This window comes from Haemaphysalis longicornis, unplaced genomic scaffold (genome assembly GCF_048455015.1).
Source record: "Haemaphysalis longicornis isolate Haplotype H1 unplaced genomic scaffold, Haemaphysalis longicornis Haplotype H1 scaffold_7, whole genome shotgun sequence".
Classification (NCBI taxonomy): Eukaryota; Metazoa; Arthropoda; class Arachnida; order Ixodida; family Ixodidae; genus Haemaphysalis; species Haemaphysalis longicornis.
This window is the reverse complement of record NW_027526422.1, coordinates 191978441-191994896: the sequence shown is the minus strand read 5'-3', so window position 1 is coordinate 191994896 and position 16456 is coordinate 191978441. Positions and strand designations below refer to the sequence as shown.

The 16456-nt window shown below is 45.9% G+C and overlaps 1 protein-coding gene across 1 annotated transcript in view; it reads left to right on the top strand.

Moving 5' to 3' along the window:
• LOC144146725 (uncharacterized) overlaps positions 1 to 16456 on the top strand; it is a 47400-nt gene that overhangs the window by 26940 nt on the left and 4004 nt on the right. The window contains exons 4-5 of the mRNA XM_077678653.1: positions 8482 to 9879; positions 15835 to 15926. Coding sequence (XP_077534779.1) covers positions 8482 to 9879; positions 15835 to 15926 — 1490 coding nt within the window. The remainder of the gene's footprint in view (positions 1 to 8481; positions 9880 to 15834; positions 15927 to 16456) is intronic.

Genomic DNA, 16456 nt, shown 5'->3' with positions numbered 1-16456 from the left:
CACTACAAACGCGAGAGTTAATTGGTACAGAAGATACAAACAAGGACCGGTCACAATGAAGGTTAGAAAGTAGACGAGTTCACATAGAGAACAGTACGACGCATGCGTAAGACATAAAAGTCCCATGATATTCACCGCCCAGGCCGGCTGATGCACCGCTGTACGGAGGCAATTTAGTTACGTATGAAGCTTTGTTTTGATGTAGACCGGGACGTCCGTTGGCGAACACGGTGATTCAAGACCAGGGAGCCCGTTGGAGCATTCAAAGACACTGGTCTCTAGTGATGATGCACGCACATACAGAAGTCGTCGGTTGTCGACATTTTGTCGGGTCGTCGGTCGTCGGCACTTTTTCTGTACGGGCGCCTCTTTTTAGGGCGCAGGCCTTTGGCGCACTTTGTGGGCTCACACACGTTGCTGTCGGTGTCATCGAGTGAACGGTGGCAAGTCCAAAGAGTGATAAAAAGCTGAGGAGGAGATTGTCGAGAAATTTGGATGGGAGGGTAATGCGCCGAGGCAGCGCTCGACGAGAGAGAGAGAGAGAGAGAGAGAGGAGAGAGAGAGAGAGTTGCTTTATTAGAAGAAAAACGAAAGTTGACTCAAAAGATAACTGCCTCTCGGGTTGAGGGCACCTCAATCAAGACTGAGTCTAGGAGGGGGATGGAAAGGAAAGAGGGTGTACAGAAAAAGGTAGAAAAGGAGAATAAGATAACGGTTCACAAGCCGTGCAGCATGGACAGTACTGACGGCATCATAGGCGGTCCGAGAGTCCCGTGTCTTTTAAAAAGTCCAGCAGGGCTCGGAACGCTTTTTCGCGATTAGATTTATGACAGTGCGGGAACAACAGGTTTGATGAGGTGCATGAAGGCAGTCCCAGTTTCGCATACGACGCTATCAGCGCTGATCCAGCCTGCGAATGTTGTGGACACTCGCACAGTGCATGCGCCAGTGTCTCTATTGCAGGACAGTGTGGGCAGGCGGGTGAACTGGCGATGCCAAGCAGCGGTGACAGCCGATTCGCAGACGAAGAATGAGAGCACGGTCAGCTCGGGTCAGTCCCCTCGAAGGAAGCGCGTGCGGTGGCTTGCCGGATGCAACTCGGGAGTCAGGATGCATGGCTTGGAGGTCCCTTCGGATAAGGTACCGCGCGACGTCCAGGGACCTGATTGCCTCACTCATCGAAGTGGATGGATGATGCGCTTATTTTGCCACACGATCAGCCTCCTCATTTCCTTTGATGCCTACGTGAGCGGGTAGCCATTGCAGATGATTGCTGAGGCCTCTGGTGGTGAGGCTGTGCAGTTTGCTGGCAAGACTTTGCATAGCTAGACAGCTGAGGTGGGGCCCGGTCAAGCCTCAGGTGAGCAGCTTTCGAATCTGAGAGGATGGCTACTTTCCGGTTTGTGAGGTTCTGCTCGCACTCCTCAATGATGTCCGCAGCCAAGTGAAGGCCTGCGATTTCTGCCGTTGTGGAGCTGCTGGCCACTGGCAGGCGGCATTGCCTGGCTGAAGCGAAGGCAGGCGCGATGGATGCTGCAGCCGCCGCCCCCTTGTCTGGAAACACGGACCCATCGGTGAATATCAGCACGTGCCCCTCAAAATTCTCCAGGCAGCCCGCGGCTTCACAGCTAAATTCACAGAGTGGTGTTATCCTTTTTGAGGTCACGTGCGGTAGAGTAGCACTTATGTTGATGTTATTTGTAACGTGGGGTGTAGGAGGTATGATGTGATCCGTTGGGGGCTGGCCGATCACCGTTTCGAAGGTACGGACAACAATCATCCCCATTGGACATGAGGTCGTTCTCGTAGCCGTGGGAGGAGGGCGCCTCCGTCTGGTGCCCTATGGAGCCGCTCGACGTGATTGAGAGCTCGCGGTAGGGCGCGGAGTGCGAGGGGCCAGGTCCGGCTTTTCTGAAAGTGTGCGGGGGCGAGGGGGCAGTGTGGTGTGCCCGCGCGAGACGCTTGACTGCGCGATTCTTGGCGAAAACGTGAGGAGGGCGTGCACGTGAGGAGGATGTGCGGTCCCTTCCTGAGACGCACTTCGCACCACCGGTGCTGGGGCTCACCTATAGCTGTCGTCGAGAGTACCCACGAGTGAGTGCTGCCTCAGCGCACTGGAGCCATTAGGAGTGAGTGCTAAACTGCGAGTGAGGCAACCGGTCGCGCGCTTCATCAGCCGCTGCAGTAAACGAACTGCCGGAGCGGAGGTTCAGAACCGCCGGCGCCAGAACGCGAAGTGAGTTCTGAACAAGGAGCGAGGAAAGTGGCGCATGCGCTTCATCACCCACTGCAGTAGATGTTTTATGTAACCATACAAAATGTCCGTCAGAAATCCATCGCCTCTACATATTTTGCATAGTAAAAAAAGCGAAAAAGCTGCCTCCAAATATCGCATCAGGACTTGTCGCGATCGCCAGCCAGTTTTTATACCCATGAAAAGGAGGTGAAAAACAACTTCACACGCACCGCTCACCGTCATAGAACGTTCAACTTCTCTCTTTCTCTATTCTAGAATGATCAGAGCAGCTTAACACCAGCAACGCTATGGCGGCCTCACGAAAGCCCTGAAATTTCCTGCGAAATCTGAGCGAGGGGGGTTTTATTTTGTGAATTACTTCCCGGCAGGAATGGCTGCAGTCATCGACGCCTCGTCCGATAATGTTCCAGACTTCCCTTGGGGGCGATGCAAAAGAAATTGATTCAATGCAACGAATCTGCGATTGTGCTGACGCGTTGTACAATAATATGAGAAAGGAGTACAATTTCATTACACACTGTAGACGTCAGTTTGTCAGAACCCGCCATGTCGCACACTATTGGGCCTTTAGGCAGCTGGCCAGGTGCATCTTCTTAGCAACGTGACTAGTTTTTAGTAAATATGTACCTAACAATTCGTGAGTTTTTTACTACCTATTAAAGATTTCTGGGATGAATTTCCGCCATATTCTGTTTTTAAGCGGTTTTTTTAAATGTTAGTATCTAATCCGCCTAGCCCCGTGTTTTGCAATGTCACTGAGGGCCAGAAGGGCGCCCACACTGTAAACGCAAACTAGCCGGAAATGGAATTTTAATCAAGTAATGTGCCCTGAAAAGTACCTATAGCAAAAAATGTACTCCCTAGGCATGATCTAAAGAAGTGGACGCACCTCCATGGTAGTACCGTTGCCCATCCGGGTAGCAAAAGGGAGGATTTAGAACGACTTAACACCATTTGTGAGATGACGTTCGGTTCCTTGTATACTACCACGTCCACAATAAACGCCCTATCTGAGGTAATCATCTCAAGCGGGTGGTCGCCATGTTAGTCTTCTGTTGTCTCCGTGCACCAGCACTTCAGCCGTGGCCTAATGCTAATTAGAACGAGTAAGCAGGACGCGACGGTTGCACGCAGCTACAAAACCAATACCGTACGTATACCCGTATAGATGCTTCAACCAGCGCGATCACAGGCAGAGAGCGCGGCCGTGTTGTCTCAATCTGTTTATTTTGGCGATAGGTGTTGTCAAACTCTGCTGCTAACGAAGAGGCAGTTCTCGCCGTTGCAAACAATTGCATTGTTCATCTGCTTCGCTTGCTTGCGCATACATAGACGATTTAAATTCTCGTGCCAGCGCGCCAACGCACCCGACTGCAGCGACTCAACTTGCCCTGGCGGCACGACTGGCTGCCCGGATGTAAACAGCCTCTGTGCTATCAACGCAGCGCGGCCGGTGACTCGGCCACTCGGCCAATCCTCTCTGTTCTGTGACTCGGCGCGGCGGGAGCTTCAAGCCTCGCCTTGGGCCGTCGTTTTTTTCTTATTTGTGAAGGACTAGTAGTGCCATGTGGTGGAAAGATTTTCATGTGCTCCTGTCACACGAGGAACGGCCGTAAACAGCATTTGGATACGGCGACATGTGTGGACAGCTCGCTGGTAAGTGGTCTTTCATCAGTCGATGCGGTTGTCAAACGTTTGGATAGGGTTAACAGCGAAGTACCCGGGTACCGGTGCCGCTCACAGCTCGTACACGCACGGGCAAAGAAAAAAGCGCACACTCGTATTATTTTACTTGTTTGTGGGTTTTGGGGTATGCGTTCGCATTCTTTTGTAGGCCGGTTTGTAACAGGGCATTCGAGGTAAAATCGTTTGTCGCGCGCGGCGTCGTTTCAAAGCAACGTGACCAACGTGACGGTTACTTCGTGCTGGCGAAAATCAGCGCAGTCAGACGGAAGCGGGAAGGAAGGTAGAGAGATCGGGAAAGAGGGCGCTAATATATAAAAGAAAGCGTAATGCAAGACGAGAAATATAACACAACCCGCCTGCATTTCTCCGAACTTCAGGACAGAGCCGCACACGGGTACGTTGTCACAAACTCGAGCGTACGACGTCTAAAAGTACCGTATATATTTTTTTTTTTCATTTTTCAACGTGACCTGAGCCACTTATCTTCTCATTGTCGCGCATGCAGACCTGATTGTGTCCCTGTGTTTGAGCGCACAGCCATCCTTTTGCGACATAAGAACCAGCAAACGTGAGAAATTGTAGAAGCCAGCCACATCAGAAAAGCTGGTTCCGAATGTATCAGTCATCCCTCTATCGCCCTGCTTAATCGAGAAGTCGCATATTTAGACGCACATTGAGCGCTATTTCGGTGCTTCTGGGAATGCGCGTTGGGGGTGGGAGGGGGGTCTTAATCCATGTATGATGCGGTTATCTTTGCTGATTTTTCGCCTTTCGTGCGCCTCAAAGTTCGTTTTGTGGTTTTGTTGTTACGGTTTTTTAGTATTTTCGGCTGAGTGCGCCGAGAACTGTGACGCATTGGGGGCGCGGCAATTGGGCGCTTGGGCATATAAAGCTTTGAATTGTGCAATAATGAACTAGTTGCGAGTGTGCGCTTGTGCCGTCTTCATGTGTTCTTGTCCTCGTTAATTTGCGCGCAGTTTATTTTTCGCAATGCATAATTACCAACTCGCCCAACTCGCAACCCTTTTACAGATCCTATACTCCGTAAAAATGAGTTGCCTGTCCTTTTAGGTACGGCAAAATCTCGCGCAGCGCATCATTCAGCCAGGGGGCCATATCCTAATGTCAATGCACACACTATAAAAGCCGCTTGCACTTAATGCGTCACATTGTCTGCTGATAAGCATTTTAGATTCGCCCCTCTCATCATCATTCACTTCGTGGAGATGGCGGGATTTTCTTTCATAGCTTGTTGTCACTGCAGTAATTAATAGCAGAATCAGTCCTACAAATCACAGAAACGGTTCGTTTCACGTTGAAAATACTCACAGTGACACACTTTGCACCACACGGAGGAACAATCGGTTGCAGTGATGAGGCATAAGGGTAACTTGTTGTTAAAGGGTCATTGAACACAACCAGCAAGTTGATTTCAAACGGAAGTCGGACCTCCGCATAGCCATTTCAGCATTGATTTAGTGCCAAGATGCCTTAAGTGCTGAGAAATCGCTGTTCAACTGCTCATCAAACGTGACGCAAACACGACTGCAGTCGCTGTTTGCATCAGGATAAACCGGAAGCAAGTGAAGCAGCGGTGATTAATAGCAGTATACAAGCAACTGAATACAACATTACCACGTACCAAGTAGTTTGGTCAGTTCCGGTCAAATCGCTCATGCTTCCCCAAACTCCCCTGTCATTTGCTGTTCGAGACCACTAAGCAAAATGTTTCTCCATTGGACCTGTGATCAGTATTTACGCTTCACTGAAGAAAAACATTGGCCTTTTGAGGCCTCGCAAGTTTTGGCGTCGAACGATTTTCTCATGCGTAGCTCGCATTCTCCCTTGGAAAGCGGTACTGCCACCCCAAGTATGGACGAGTAGCACCATCCAGCGGCAGCCAAGAAAGAAGTTGTGCGCGTCAGGCCACTTAAGCCCTTCCGGTGAAAACGTGTTTTTGCTAGTTTCAACCTTATTTTAAAAAAAATGCCAGGTGTAACAGGGGTATAATAGTGTTCTCCGTGAGCTAATCTATCAACCTAGAGAGACTTGCATTTTAACTTCACTGTCATTTAAAGTTGTGCTCGAGTATATTGTGCGGAAGTAATATCTTTTTTATTGCTGCAAAAGCCACGATGGTTAATGTACTGGCACTTGGTTTTATGAAGCCTTCGCATTCCTAATTTAAGTACTGAAATTCGCAGGGAACCTGGCATAACAATTTTAATACTGTTCCGAATTATTAAGTTCATTTAACCATAGTGTCTGTTTTGAATTCTACATGTGGGGCATTTTTTTTTCTTTTTTGCTTTTTCAGGTAGATGTTCCTTTGACTCCCTGCCTGCATTCCGCGAACGGGGAAATTAGCCTCCGCATCGATGGCCAGACTGTCTTGACTGCATCATCTTTACTGGGAGGACTGTGTAGTCTGTTTGCATCGTTGTGTGTTTTCAACATTCAATATTCCAAGAAGGCACACGGAGCTCTAACGTTTGTGGAACATGCCTTTTTGGACCTTGCCAGCACCAAACCACGTTTGAAGGATTTAGAACTAATTAACTTTTATCGCATCAATATCCCTCACCAATATTTTATTTGTTTTCAATCCTGTAATCATTGGATAGTAGTTTAAAGAATTTCGTATTGTTTCTGACGTTTTCTTTTTTTTTTTACTGAACAGGGGATATTTGATGGGCCCTTCTGTATGCTGATAATACAGCTATCTTTTAGTGAAGCAATAATATTAACCAACTAATATAACTTGAAACAATTATCTAACTAATGTTGGCAACTGGTGCCAAATGAATCAACTCAAAATTATAGGAAAAACACGAATTACATGGCTTTTTCTTCTCACTCTGAAGAAGCTGTCGCGATACCACCCATTCTGTTCAATATCCTTGCAATTAACCCCTCAGACTGGGTCACTTTTCTTGGTGCATTTGTGTCTTTATCAAAACGCACTGGTATTTTCCGCAGCATATTTCTCGTTCTTTATATTATCATTTATCCATAGCCATCTCATTGCTGTCTGTCTCCTACATCATTTATCTCTTGTGCCTTTACCATCTACAAAATGCTCGTTACCTTTCAATATGAAATCGTTACACAGCTCTCGCTCATTTCACCACCAATTGAAAAAAATTTTTGTTTTTGTAAACCACTGCAACCATTTTTTTCACTTTGTGTACTGAGTACTGATGCGTACTGATAAGTACTCACGCGTTCTCAATCCTCTAGTATTATATAATGATGTCACTTACCATGCCGTTGTGTTTGTGCCTATATGTTTTTCGTGTATTTCCAGTTCTTGCAGTAATATTGTTTTTTACAGTTTGTTCAACTAGCACACAGATCGCTCATTTCACCACCAACTGAAATTTTTTTGTTGTTGTAAACCACTGCAACCATTTTTTTCACTTTGTGTACTGAGTGCTGATGCGTTCTGATAAGTTCTGATAAGTACTGACGCTTTCTCGATCCGCTATTATTATATAATGATTTCACTTACCATGTGGTTGTGTTTGCGCCTATCTTTGTTTTTTGCGTATTTCCAGTTCTTGTAGTAATATTAATTCTACGGTTTGTTCAACTAGCATTCTATTGCTGTCTTCCATTCCTAACTGGCGTGTTTTTAGCAATTTACCATTTTTGCTTTCTTATAGGAGGTCGCCCTAAGTTTTTATTTCGGAGCCTCCTTGTGTACACCATGTACCATGTAAACTTGTATGCGAAAGTTCGTTTGAAATAAACCTGAAACCGAGCAAAACAGTGTGAAATCAGTACTCCTGCAGGCAACTAGAAACTCTCCCTTGTGGCCTTGAAAAAACTCCTTTCGGAAGGCCTACAAAACCGCCCCAACTTTGCAAAACTCCATTCAAAAGAAATATATGCTTCCCTTGAACCTCCTAAAAACTCCCCTCGCGAGGCCTACAAAACGTAAAACTCCATGCAAAAGAAGTAAATGCTTCCCTTGAACTTCCTCAAAACGCCCCTAAAATAACATAAGTACTTCCCAAGGGAGCCATAATAAGCTCCTATTCAACCGCCTAAAAAGTCCGTAAACATCACTTAAAAACGCCTTGAGGAAGTAAAGAATACTCCATTTTGATCTCCTTAAATTCTCCCTAACATTTCTTAACACTCCCTAACTACCTCCTTTCTATCACCTAAAAACACCCTGTTTTGAGGAGGTAAACAAAACCTCCCTGTTCCATGTAGTAAAAAAACTCCTACAAGGAGGATCACTAGAGGACAGGCGAAAAAGAACCTCTAGGGAGTATATGGGTGGAAAAAAAGTTTAGAGTGCAGTACCTTCAGTCTTTTGCTGTGCCCTTGCAATATTTAGACTCATTGGCTAGGTTATATTCTGGCCTTTGTATGGCTGTTAACTCTCTTACGGCTGTGAATTGACTTGTGTTGCTGGACTTGGTATTTCACGTAAGCGTTGTATGCCTATAAACTTTTTACCCTTCGTGAAATTCGTGCTATGTGTCTACGGTGTCACGGGCAGCCAATATTGGCACTTTTCTTTGCAGGTGCTGGATCGGGAATAGTGTGCCTTACGGTCACACTCATAGTGATGATGTACTTTGACCGGTACCGTGGCATCGCCATCGGAATAAGATACGCTGGTTACTCACTATCATCTCTCATCTACGCACCAGTGCTCGCGCGTTTGGGGGACACTTTCTCGTTCAACCAAGTCCTTTTGCTTTTTGCTGGAATCAGTCTGCATTTGACTCCACTTGTTCTCCTCCTGAAGGAACCGCCCTGGATGTCTAGTGGTGTCAAATCAGAAAAAACGTCAGCCCAAGACCCTACCGGGGATGGCTCGCAGTGTTTCACCGCTGGGCATTGCTACTGTATTAAAGAAAATAGAGGTAAGGGAAACCAGCAAATTGTAGCAGATTTTATTCAAGTGGAAAGTGAAAACTGTGCGGAAAAATACAGGAACAAGGAAGTAAAAGGCATGAGAAATTTGCATGGTCTCGCAGAATATGACGCCAAAACTGCTACAAAGAAAACGGACAGAGTAATAGGTGAGCTCCCCACAGTCTCGCATCAAATAAACAAGGTGGAAGCAAAAAATGCCCTTATTTTAAGTCCCCAGAAAGAGCCAGGATTTGTGACTTTGTTGCAAGCATCACAAAAAGAATGCAGCGTAGAAGAAAAATGGCCTACGAAAAACCGCTTCAGTGCAAATGGATGCAATGGGAATGCTGGTGGCCCCGCAGGTTTCCGAATTATCACACGAGCTGCCCTGGAAACCGAAACACATGGCGAGACGTTTGACACGAAGTCCGGTATCAGTTCACACGGACAGGCCGCCATGCAATGCAACAGGAAAGAAGGTATCAGTTCAAATTGGATGTTTCAGTCGCCTAATGACCAGGTTGAAGAGTTAGCAATCCCATCCTGTGATGGGTGTAAACGGGTGCCGAATGGTCAGCCCGATCAAACTGCTGAAGGGTCTTCATGGCGGTCGTATTTGGTTATATTCTGGTTATTTGTTTTGGGCGGTGTCTTGGCGGACTACTCCGACAGCGCAATTCTGTCGACAATCGTCGATTCGGCTCTCGACCGTGGGGCAACAAGTCTTCAAGCAGACCTGGCGATCACTTGTGCAGCACCATCGCAGCTCATCGGCCGTACCCTTCTGCCTGTGATAGCCGACCTGGGATTCATAAACAGGAATACCATGACTTGTGCTTCCTACTTCCTGTTTGCCGCAAGTGTGGCTGCGCTGTCTGCGACTCGGACATTTTCCACGTACGTGGCGGCTGCCGCTTTTGTGTCCATCTCCACGGGATCGCTGATGACCATGAAACACGTGGTCGCTGCTGACTACTTCGGAGTTGACGCCGTGGCAGCGACATGGGCGGCTTGTGGTGCCCTCATCACGCTCCTCTTCTTCTGCAGCCCGTCAATTTTCGGTGAGAAGAAGGGGAACCCGGTGAAAATTATATTTTTATGTCTTCAGTACAGCCCCTTTAGAGGAGCCATGAAGAGAAAACACCAGTTTGGTTCATTCGGAAGATGACCTCATTAGAATCACCCATTTTAACGTAAACTTCGATCAAGTAAGCTACATAATTAGAAAACAGGGGAATGGCCATGCCACCCACTAGCTCATTTCCCGCAACAGAACCTATAATGTCACATGTGACAGCTCTGGGACAGGGGGAGGGCGGCAAATGCAAACGCAAATTAGGCAGAGCTTATAAGCTTGCCGAACGAGCCATTTGCGATTAAATTTACCGCACGTTTTTTTCAAAGCCGTAAGAATGGTGGGACAAACAGTGGAAGTTACGAAAGCAGACGTAAAAACAAGTGCCTATGTGTATTGCTGCTGGTACTGTGGGCACTATGCTTGGTTTAGCTGCACAGGACTGCGGGGCCTTGGGGTTGTCTCAGACTACACTTGCCGATTGACGCAAGGAACGGTGTTTACGTGACCATATTTTTCAAGCGAGCACTATGTTTTCTCCGTGAACAAAACAAGCCAGGTTTAAACACGGTAAAAAACAAACCAACGGCCTCGGAGAAAGAAATTCTTGCTCCGTGCCAAGGGCAGGAAACGGCTTGCTTCCGTATGGTGGCGCCATCTAGGTTCACAATCGGCAAATAAGGCCTCCCAATCTGCTGCAGAGCTATGGTCTCTAGAAATATCTTTCTAGGGACCATACCAGAGCAGTCGCTTCCTATGATGCCATTGAAAACAACGAAAGCCCACGATTTAGCGGGAAAATGAAAATTTTTACTTAAATTGATTCATTTCTTTGCGAATAGAGCATCGTTTGCAATCGAACAAGCGCTGGGGGCAATATAAAACAAGAAATCTTTCGAATACCTCAAACTTGTATTTTCTCTTCATGGCTCCTTTAAAGGAGCCATGAAGAAAAACACCAGTTTGGTTCCAAAAGATTATCTCATTGGAATCACCACTTTTAACGTAAACTTCACTGAAATAAGCTACATAATTAGGAAAAAATGGAACGGCCATGCGACCCACTAGCTCATTTCCCACAACAGAACCTATGATGTCACATGTGACAGCTCTGGGATTGGCGGATGACGGCAAAAGCAAACGCAAATTAGGCAGAGCTTATAAGCTTGCCCAATGAGCCATTTGCTCTTAAATTTAATGCGCATTCTTTTCAAAGCCATAAGAATGGTGGGACAAACAGTGGAAGTTACGAAAGCACACGTAAACAGAAGTGCCGATGCGTACTGCTGTCGGTACTGCGCGCACTATGCTTGGCTTAGCGGCACTGGACTGCGGGTCTTTGGGGTTGTCTGAGACTACAATTGCCGATTGACGCTAGGAACGGTGTCTTACGTGACCATATTTTCAAGTGAGCACTATTTTTCACGAAAGGATTATTTTCTCCGTGAACAAAAAGAAGCTTGGTTTAAATACGGTCAAAAAAAATCAAAGGCCACGAAGAAAGAAATTCTTGCTCCTTGCGGAGGGCAGAAACTGGCTTGCTATGTATTATGGTGGCGCCATGTAGTTTCAGTAACGGCAAATAAGGCCTCCCAATCGGCGGCAGAGCTATAGTCACTACAAATATCTTTCTAGGGACCATAACAGAGCTGTGGGTTCCTGTGATGTCATTGCAGACAACAAAAACGCAAGATTTAGCGGGAAAATCAAAAGTTTAACTTAAAGGCCAACTGCGCTCAAATTTTCGACAACGTAAAAATAATGTCACGTAATAGTACCTAAAAAAAGAGTGGGAAATGCGAGATACTGTGATTCAAAAACCAACGCGCGCGACAGAAACAGCTCGCGACGTTGGCGTTTTGGGAACCGAAACTGAATAATAAAGGCGGGAATAGCGGCGGGCGGACGTGACGTACGTGATGGAATGGAAGCGGCCGCGCCAGGACTGGCGGCCGCTCAGAGCCACCTTCAAATGCGTGTACTAGCGCCGTGTTTCCCTCTGTTATTTCCACAAAAGAACCTCCAGTAATGTTTGCCCATGATAATGGAGTTAGGCGCAATTCCGGCGTCCTGTTGCAATCAGTCGAGATGAAGTAAGCCACCAGACAGTAATTTTTCCAATCATAATAACTGCCGGAGTAGCATTTTTTGGCATTGCAAGTAAAAAAAAAGCGGACCCTGATTTACAGAGATACTTGCCCGTACGATTTTGAAATGTAGCTTTCGTTATAGCTGACGCCTCGGCTATCACATCGCTCTCTTTGAAGGGGACAAACCACACGCGGGCGGTGATCAATCACTATTTCTACTATAAATTAGGTGTAAACAGCTTCGCGAATATTGGCCCAGTATTTTTCGCCTTGCTGCACATCGAGAATCGAATTATAAAAGTCGTCTGAAACTATAAGCCAGCTTACCCCGCTAAATGATGCACTATAACACGAAAACATTTCCTATCTACCGCTGTTTTCTACTTCACCCATAGGCAGGTGCTGTTGAGAACATTCTGCATTTAAATAAATTAAATAAAACGCTCGAAGTAGATACTTCAGTTGGGAATTGAACAAAAATCTAGTCTATTATTTAGGAGAGGGGCAGTTTGGTTAGTTTTCGCACTTCGCGAAGACGACGGCCTATATTTGTGCGTATGTATTTGTTACTACGAGAAAGGCTGATTTTAATCACTTAGCGAGTAAGGCAAAAGTCGCGCAATTGCTCATAGCCGCGTGTACAACAACTCTATTTAGGTCGTCAAACTTTTGGAAAGGTCTAAAGAATGGAGGTGGCATTGGGCCAGCCCAAATAAGGCCAATATTGGAGGCGGAAGTGCAAGTGGTCAAAAATTTATAGAGCGTATTTTTCTGTGGTAAATGCAATAGGAATGACAAATGTAAGACGAGTGCTCGTTTCGCGTTTTTTTTTTTGTTTGAGTAAAAATATTATTTTCAAGCAAAAAGAAATTTGCGAACTCCAAGACGTCCGCATGCGCGTGAACAGTTTGTAGGCTTTGAAATTTTTTTTTTCGCATTGAAAAAAAATGGCGGATAGTACTGCCTATGCGTTTAGTTTAAACATGTGATGGCTACGGCGGTACATTGCGCTGCTGTAGCGGAGAAACCCCGCGCGAACGCATCTCTGCGTCCCGCGTACCGCCCTGCAATCGCCTGAAAAGCTCGAGCTGCACAGAACAGGTTCCCAAACCTCCGTCACAGGCCGCTCGGAACTTGTTTCGGCGACTCTACGCCAGGTGCAAACGTCGTCTGCTCGGAGGTACTTTGAACGGCGGTACCTAGTGCTCTCTGTGATTACGAGGCTACGGATGTCGCCATGGTGATTTTAACAGCTTAGACTACTTATATGGAAGAAGAAAATTCTGAGTGCAGTTGGCCTCTAAAGTAAGTAATTTCTTTGTGACTAGAGCATCGTTTGCATTCAGACAAGCGCTGGGGGCTATATAAAACAAGAAATCTTTCGAATAACACAGACTTGTATTTTGGCTTCATGTGTCTTTTAAAACAGTGCATAACACATAACTCATTTGCATCGTGCAGCGTGCTCACCAGCGTGGAAATAACGCTGGTTCATTTTGCAGTGCTAGTTATCTGTGTTTTTTTCGAAGATATAGTTTACAAAGACCCTTTTCTCAGAGATTACGGCGCCGAGTAAATAAACTTGTAGTAATTCTCGACTTGGGGAAACTCTGACCAATTTGCGGAGTAAGTACCGTGCTATCCTCACGTGCGCAGTGTGCTTAATACTTCGTCGGCACTGAGCACGACCTCGGCTACGAAAACTTCCATAAAGGTTCTTTACCAATTCAGTTGCACGGACATGAACCCCGCACAAATGTGCATTTTTTATACACTGTGAAAAATAAAGGAGTCGTTACGAAGACCCCTCGAGAATCTGTGGTCGCCATCACAGGTCTTTAATCACTCAGCACCACAAAACATTATCAAACAGAGAAAAGAAATTGAAAACAGCCCGGTTATATTGCTTTCACGCATCAGACAATATCAAAATGTTACCAAGGAGTGTCTCCTCTCATCAGCCGTAATGTGGAACGCGCTGCCTTGGGATGTTGCAGCCACTAATGCATCGTCACATGTGCTCTAGAATGCATGTGCAAACAAGGGCCTTGCAGGTTGTGTAAGAAAATATTAAAGCGGAGTAAAAGAACTTTGTTTTCTCTTCTATTCAGGTGCGTTGTTTTGTTTGGTGAAGTTCGGATTTTAAGTGGGTGGTCATTTATTTTCAAGCAAAAAAAAAACTACGACGGACCCTTTTTCATGGTACCTTTACTGCACCACCTCACTCCCGCTGTATTGTTACCCATGTATTTGCTGCTTCAGGAAAGCGCCAGCAATTCATACAATCCCCATGCGCGCCTTCGTCCATATCGTCTCTTTCAGAATGCTACGTTTAAGGAGCAAGCCTTTCACCTTGAAAAAATACGCAATAGTTGCGCAAATATCCTAGAAACAAAATTTTGGCGCTCTTATTCAGGGGTTCTTGAAGGCAGTCGGGAATATTTTTCTGGCAGGGACAATAAAGAATGAATCTGAGAAACACCGTGGCTAGGAGCTTAAACGGAAACTGTTGTTGCGTGAAAAAGGGAAAGTTGTTCTTCAACATGACTCCAAACGAAATCTATAAAATTTTCCGCAAGTACAACGCTATGGACGAAAGTTTGCAGCCGCGAACAACAAATCAACTGTGCGAAGCAGGCATTGAAAGATTCACGATGTTCTTCTATTGCGGCAAAGATTTCGCCCCTTCTAGGCGTTCGCTTTTAGTTGTTGTGTCCGTTTAAGGCTGCGAACTTTCCTTTCGAAATGAGGTTGTTCAGTGTCACAGTCCGACTCATGTTAGTTTACCATGAAGATGGGTCATGGTTTAGCGTATGAAGCCCAGTGAATGTAAGGCTGCATGAACCGGCAATGCAAATCGTCACTAGTGAGAGCGTGGTGGTGCCTCTTCTTCTTTTGCCCTTTTTTAGAACTCCTGCAATGATCCTTCTTCGTACTCACCACATGCACCTAGTTAAGAAGACTATGCAACCCCATTTCATCTCATAAAGAATGGAAAAATTGTCGCGTTCTTCGTATAAATGGCCCTGTCCGCGCGATAGGAGGTAGCTACGCTTTGCTTTTGTCTATCCTACGTTTACTGTGCGCTGATTGATAGCGTGGTCTCCAACCATTTTCTTTTTTTTCTGAATGAAACCTTGACAGCCGCTCATAAGCGCCTCTTCTCTTTCTAAAAAAATTATCTGATTGCTTTGTTCGCCACCTTAGTCTTGATAGCGAGGAAAGAATAAGGGTAATTAATCATAAGCAAGCAAAAAAACGCCAAGTTACGATGCAGCGAAAGCCTACAGCGTTGTTTCCAGTAATATCCATCCACTGGGTGGCATATTACTCTAAACGATGGAAGTGAGTGCGTTTCGGCCTAATGTAGAGTAAACGATTTCCTTCTTTTTTATTGATCCCACGACAACAGATTTGGTACACGCATGCCACGGTTGTTGTACGGCTAAGGCGTTGTGCGGCTGAGTAAAATGACCAGGGTTGGAACCTGGGCACAACAGCAGTTCTTCCATTCCGTAGAAAGTTGATAACACCCATGTCTTCAGATTTAGCCGAACGATAACGATTCTTAAAGATCTTAACTGGTTCGTTGCCTTTAACTGTGTTGGCTTTCAAACCTCAGGTGCCCGTAGCCCACTCACAATTAGGCAAAATTTGAACGGACTACAGTTTTGTTAAGAATGCTTTACACCAAGCTTCAGTCCACAATATTCAGTCTTGTTTATTGCGAAAAACACGCATTCGTCATATGTCCAGACAGAAGGTGGAAATTTCTGATGTTCATGAACGAAATGAAAAACACGTTTTCTGTTCTTTTTAATAAAATGCGTATACTCACGTTTTTCTTTCAGGGTTCTTCAGAGACAGGCTTGGCTGCTATGACCAGTTTTATTACTCCCTGGCCACTGTGCACACACTAGTAGGAATCCTGTTCTTCTTCTTGGTGTGCCATGTAAAAAGAGGAAGGAAAACCTGGAATGTTCAACAATAAAATACATATCGCCCATTTCATGCATGTTTTGGCGGCGTTAGGTTAACAGCAAAACTGCAGCATGGTCTTGCTGTATTTAGTGTCTGCGCGGTGTTGCCGGGACTTGCCTCAAGCTCTTGGCCAAAACGCCTCTGGCCCAGCGAAGTCCGTGATGTCACCATCACTGCGTCCAAAAACATTACGCCAAAGCCTGCCCTCGCCGTGCTCTCCGAAGAGACCAAATTGTATCTCGAGCCTGTTTCTCTTTCCGTCGCTTCATCTCCGGTCAATAAGATTATCTTCTGCACTGCGAAAATTATCAGAATGTCAAGAACGGTACAAAAGCATATCTGCATTTTTACTACTCTGCTAAATCGGCATTTTCACTTCCTCGTCCCCAAAACAAGCTCTGCATGGAACCACCTTCTCACCTCCATCGTCACCATCAGCGATACATTTCATTTCAAGATCGCGGTGTGCAACTTCTTTTTGGAATTTTTTAT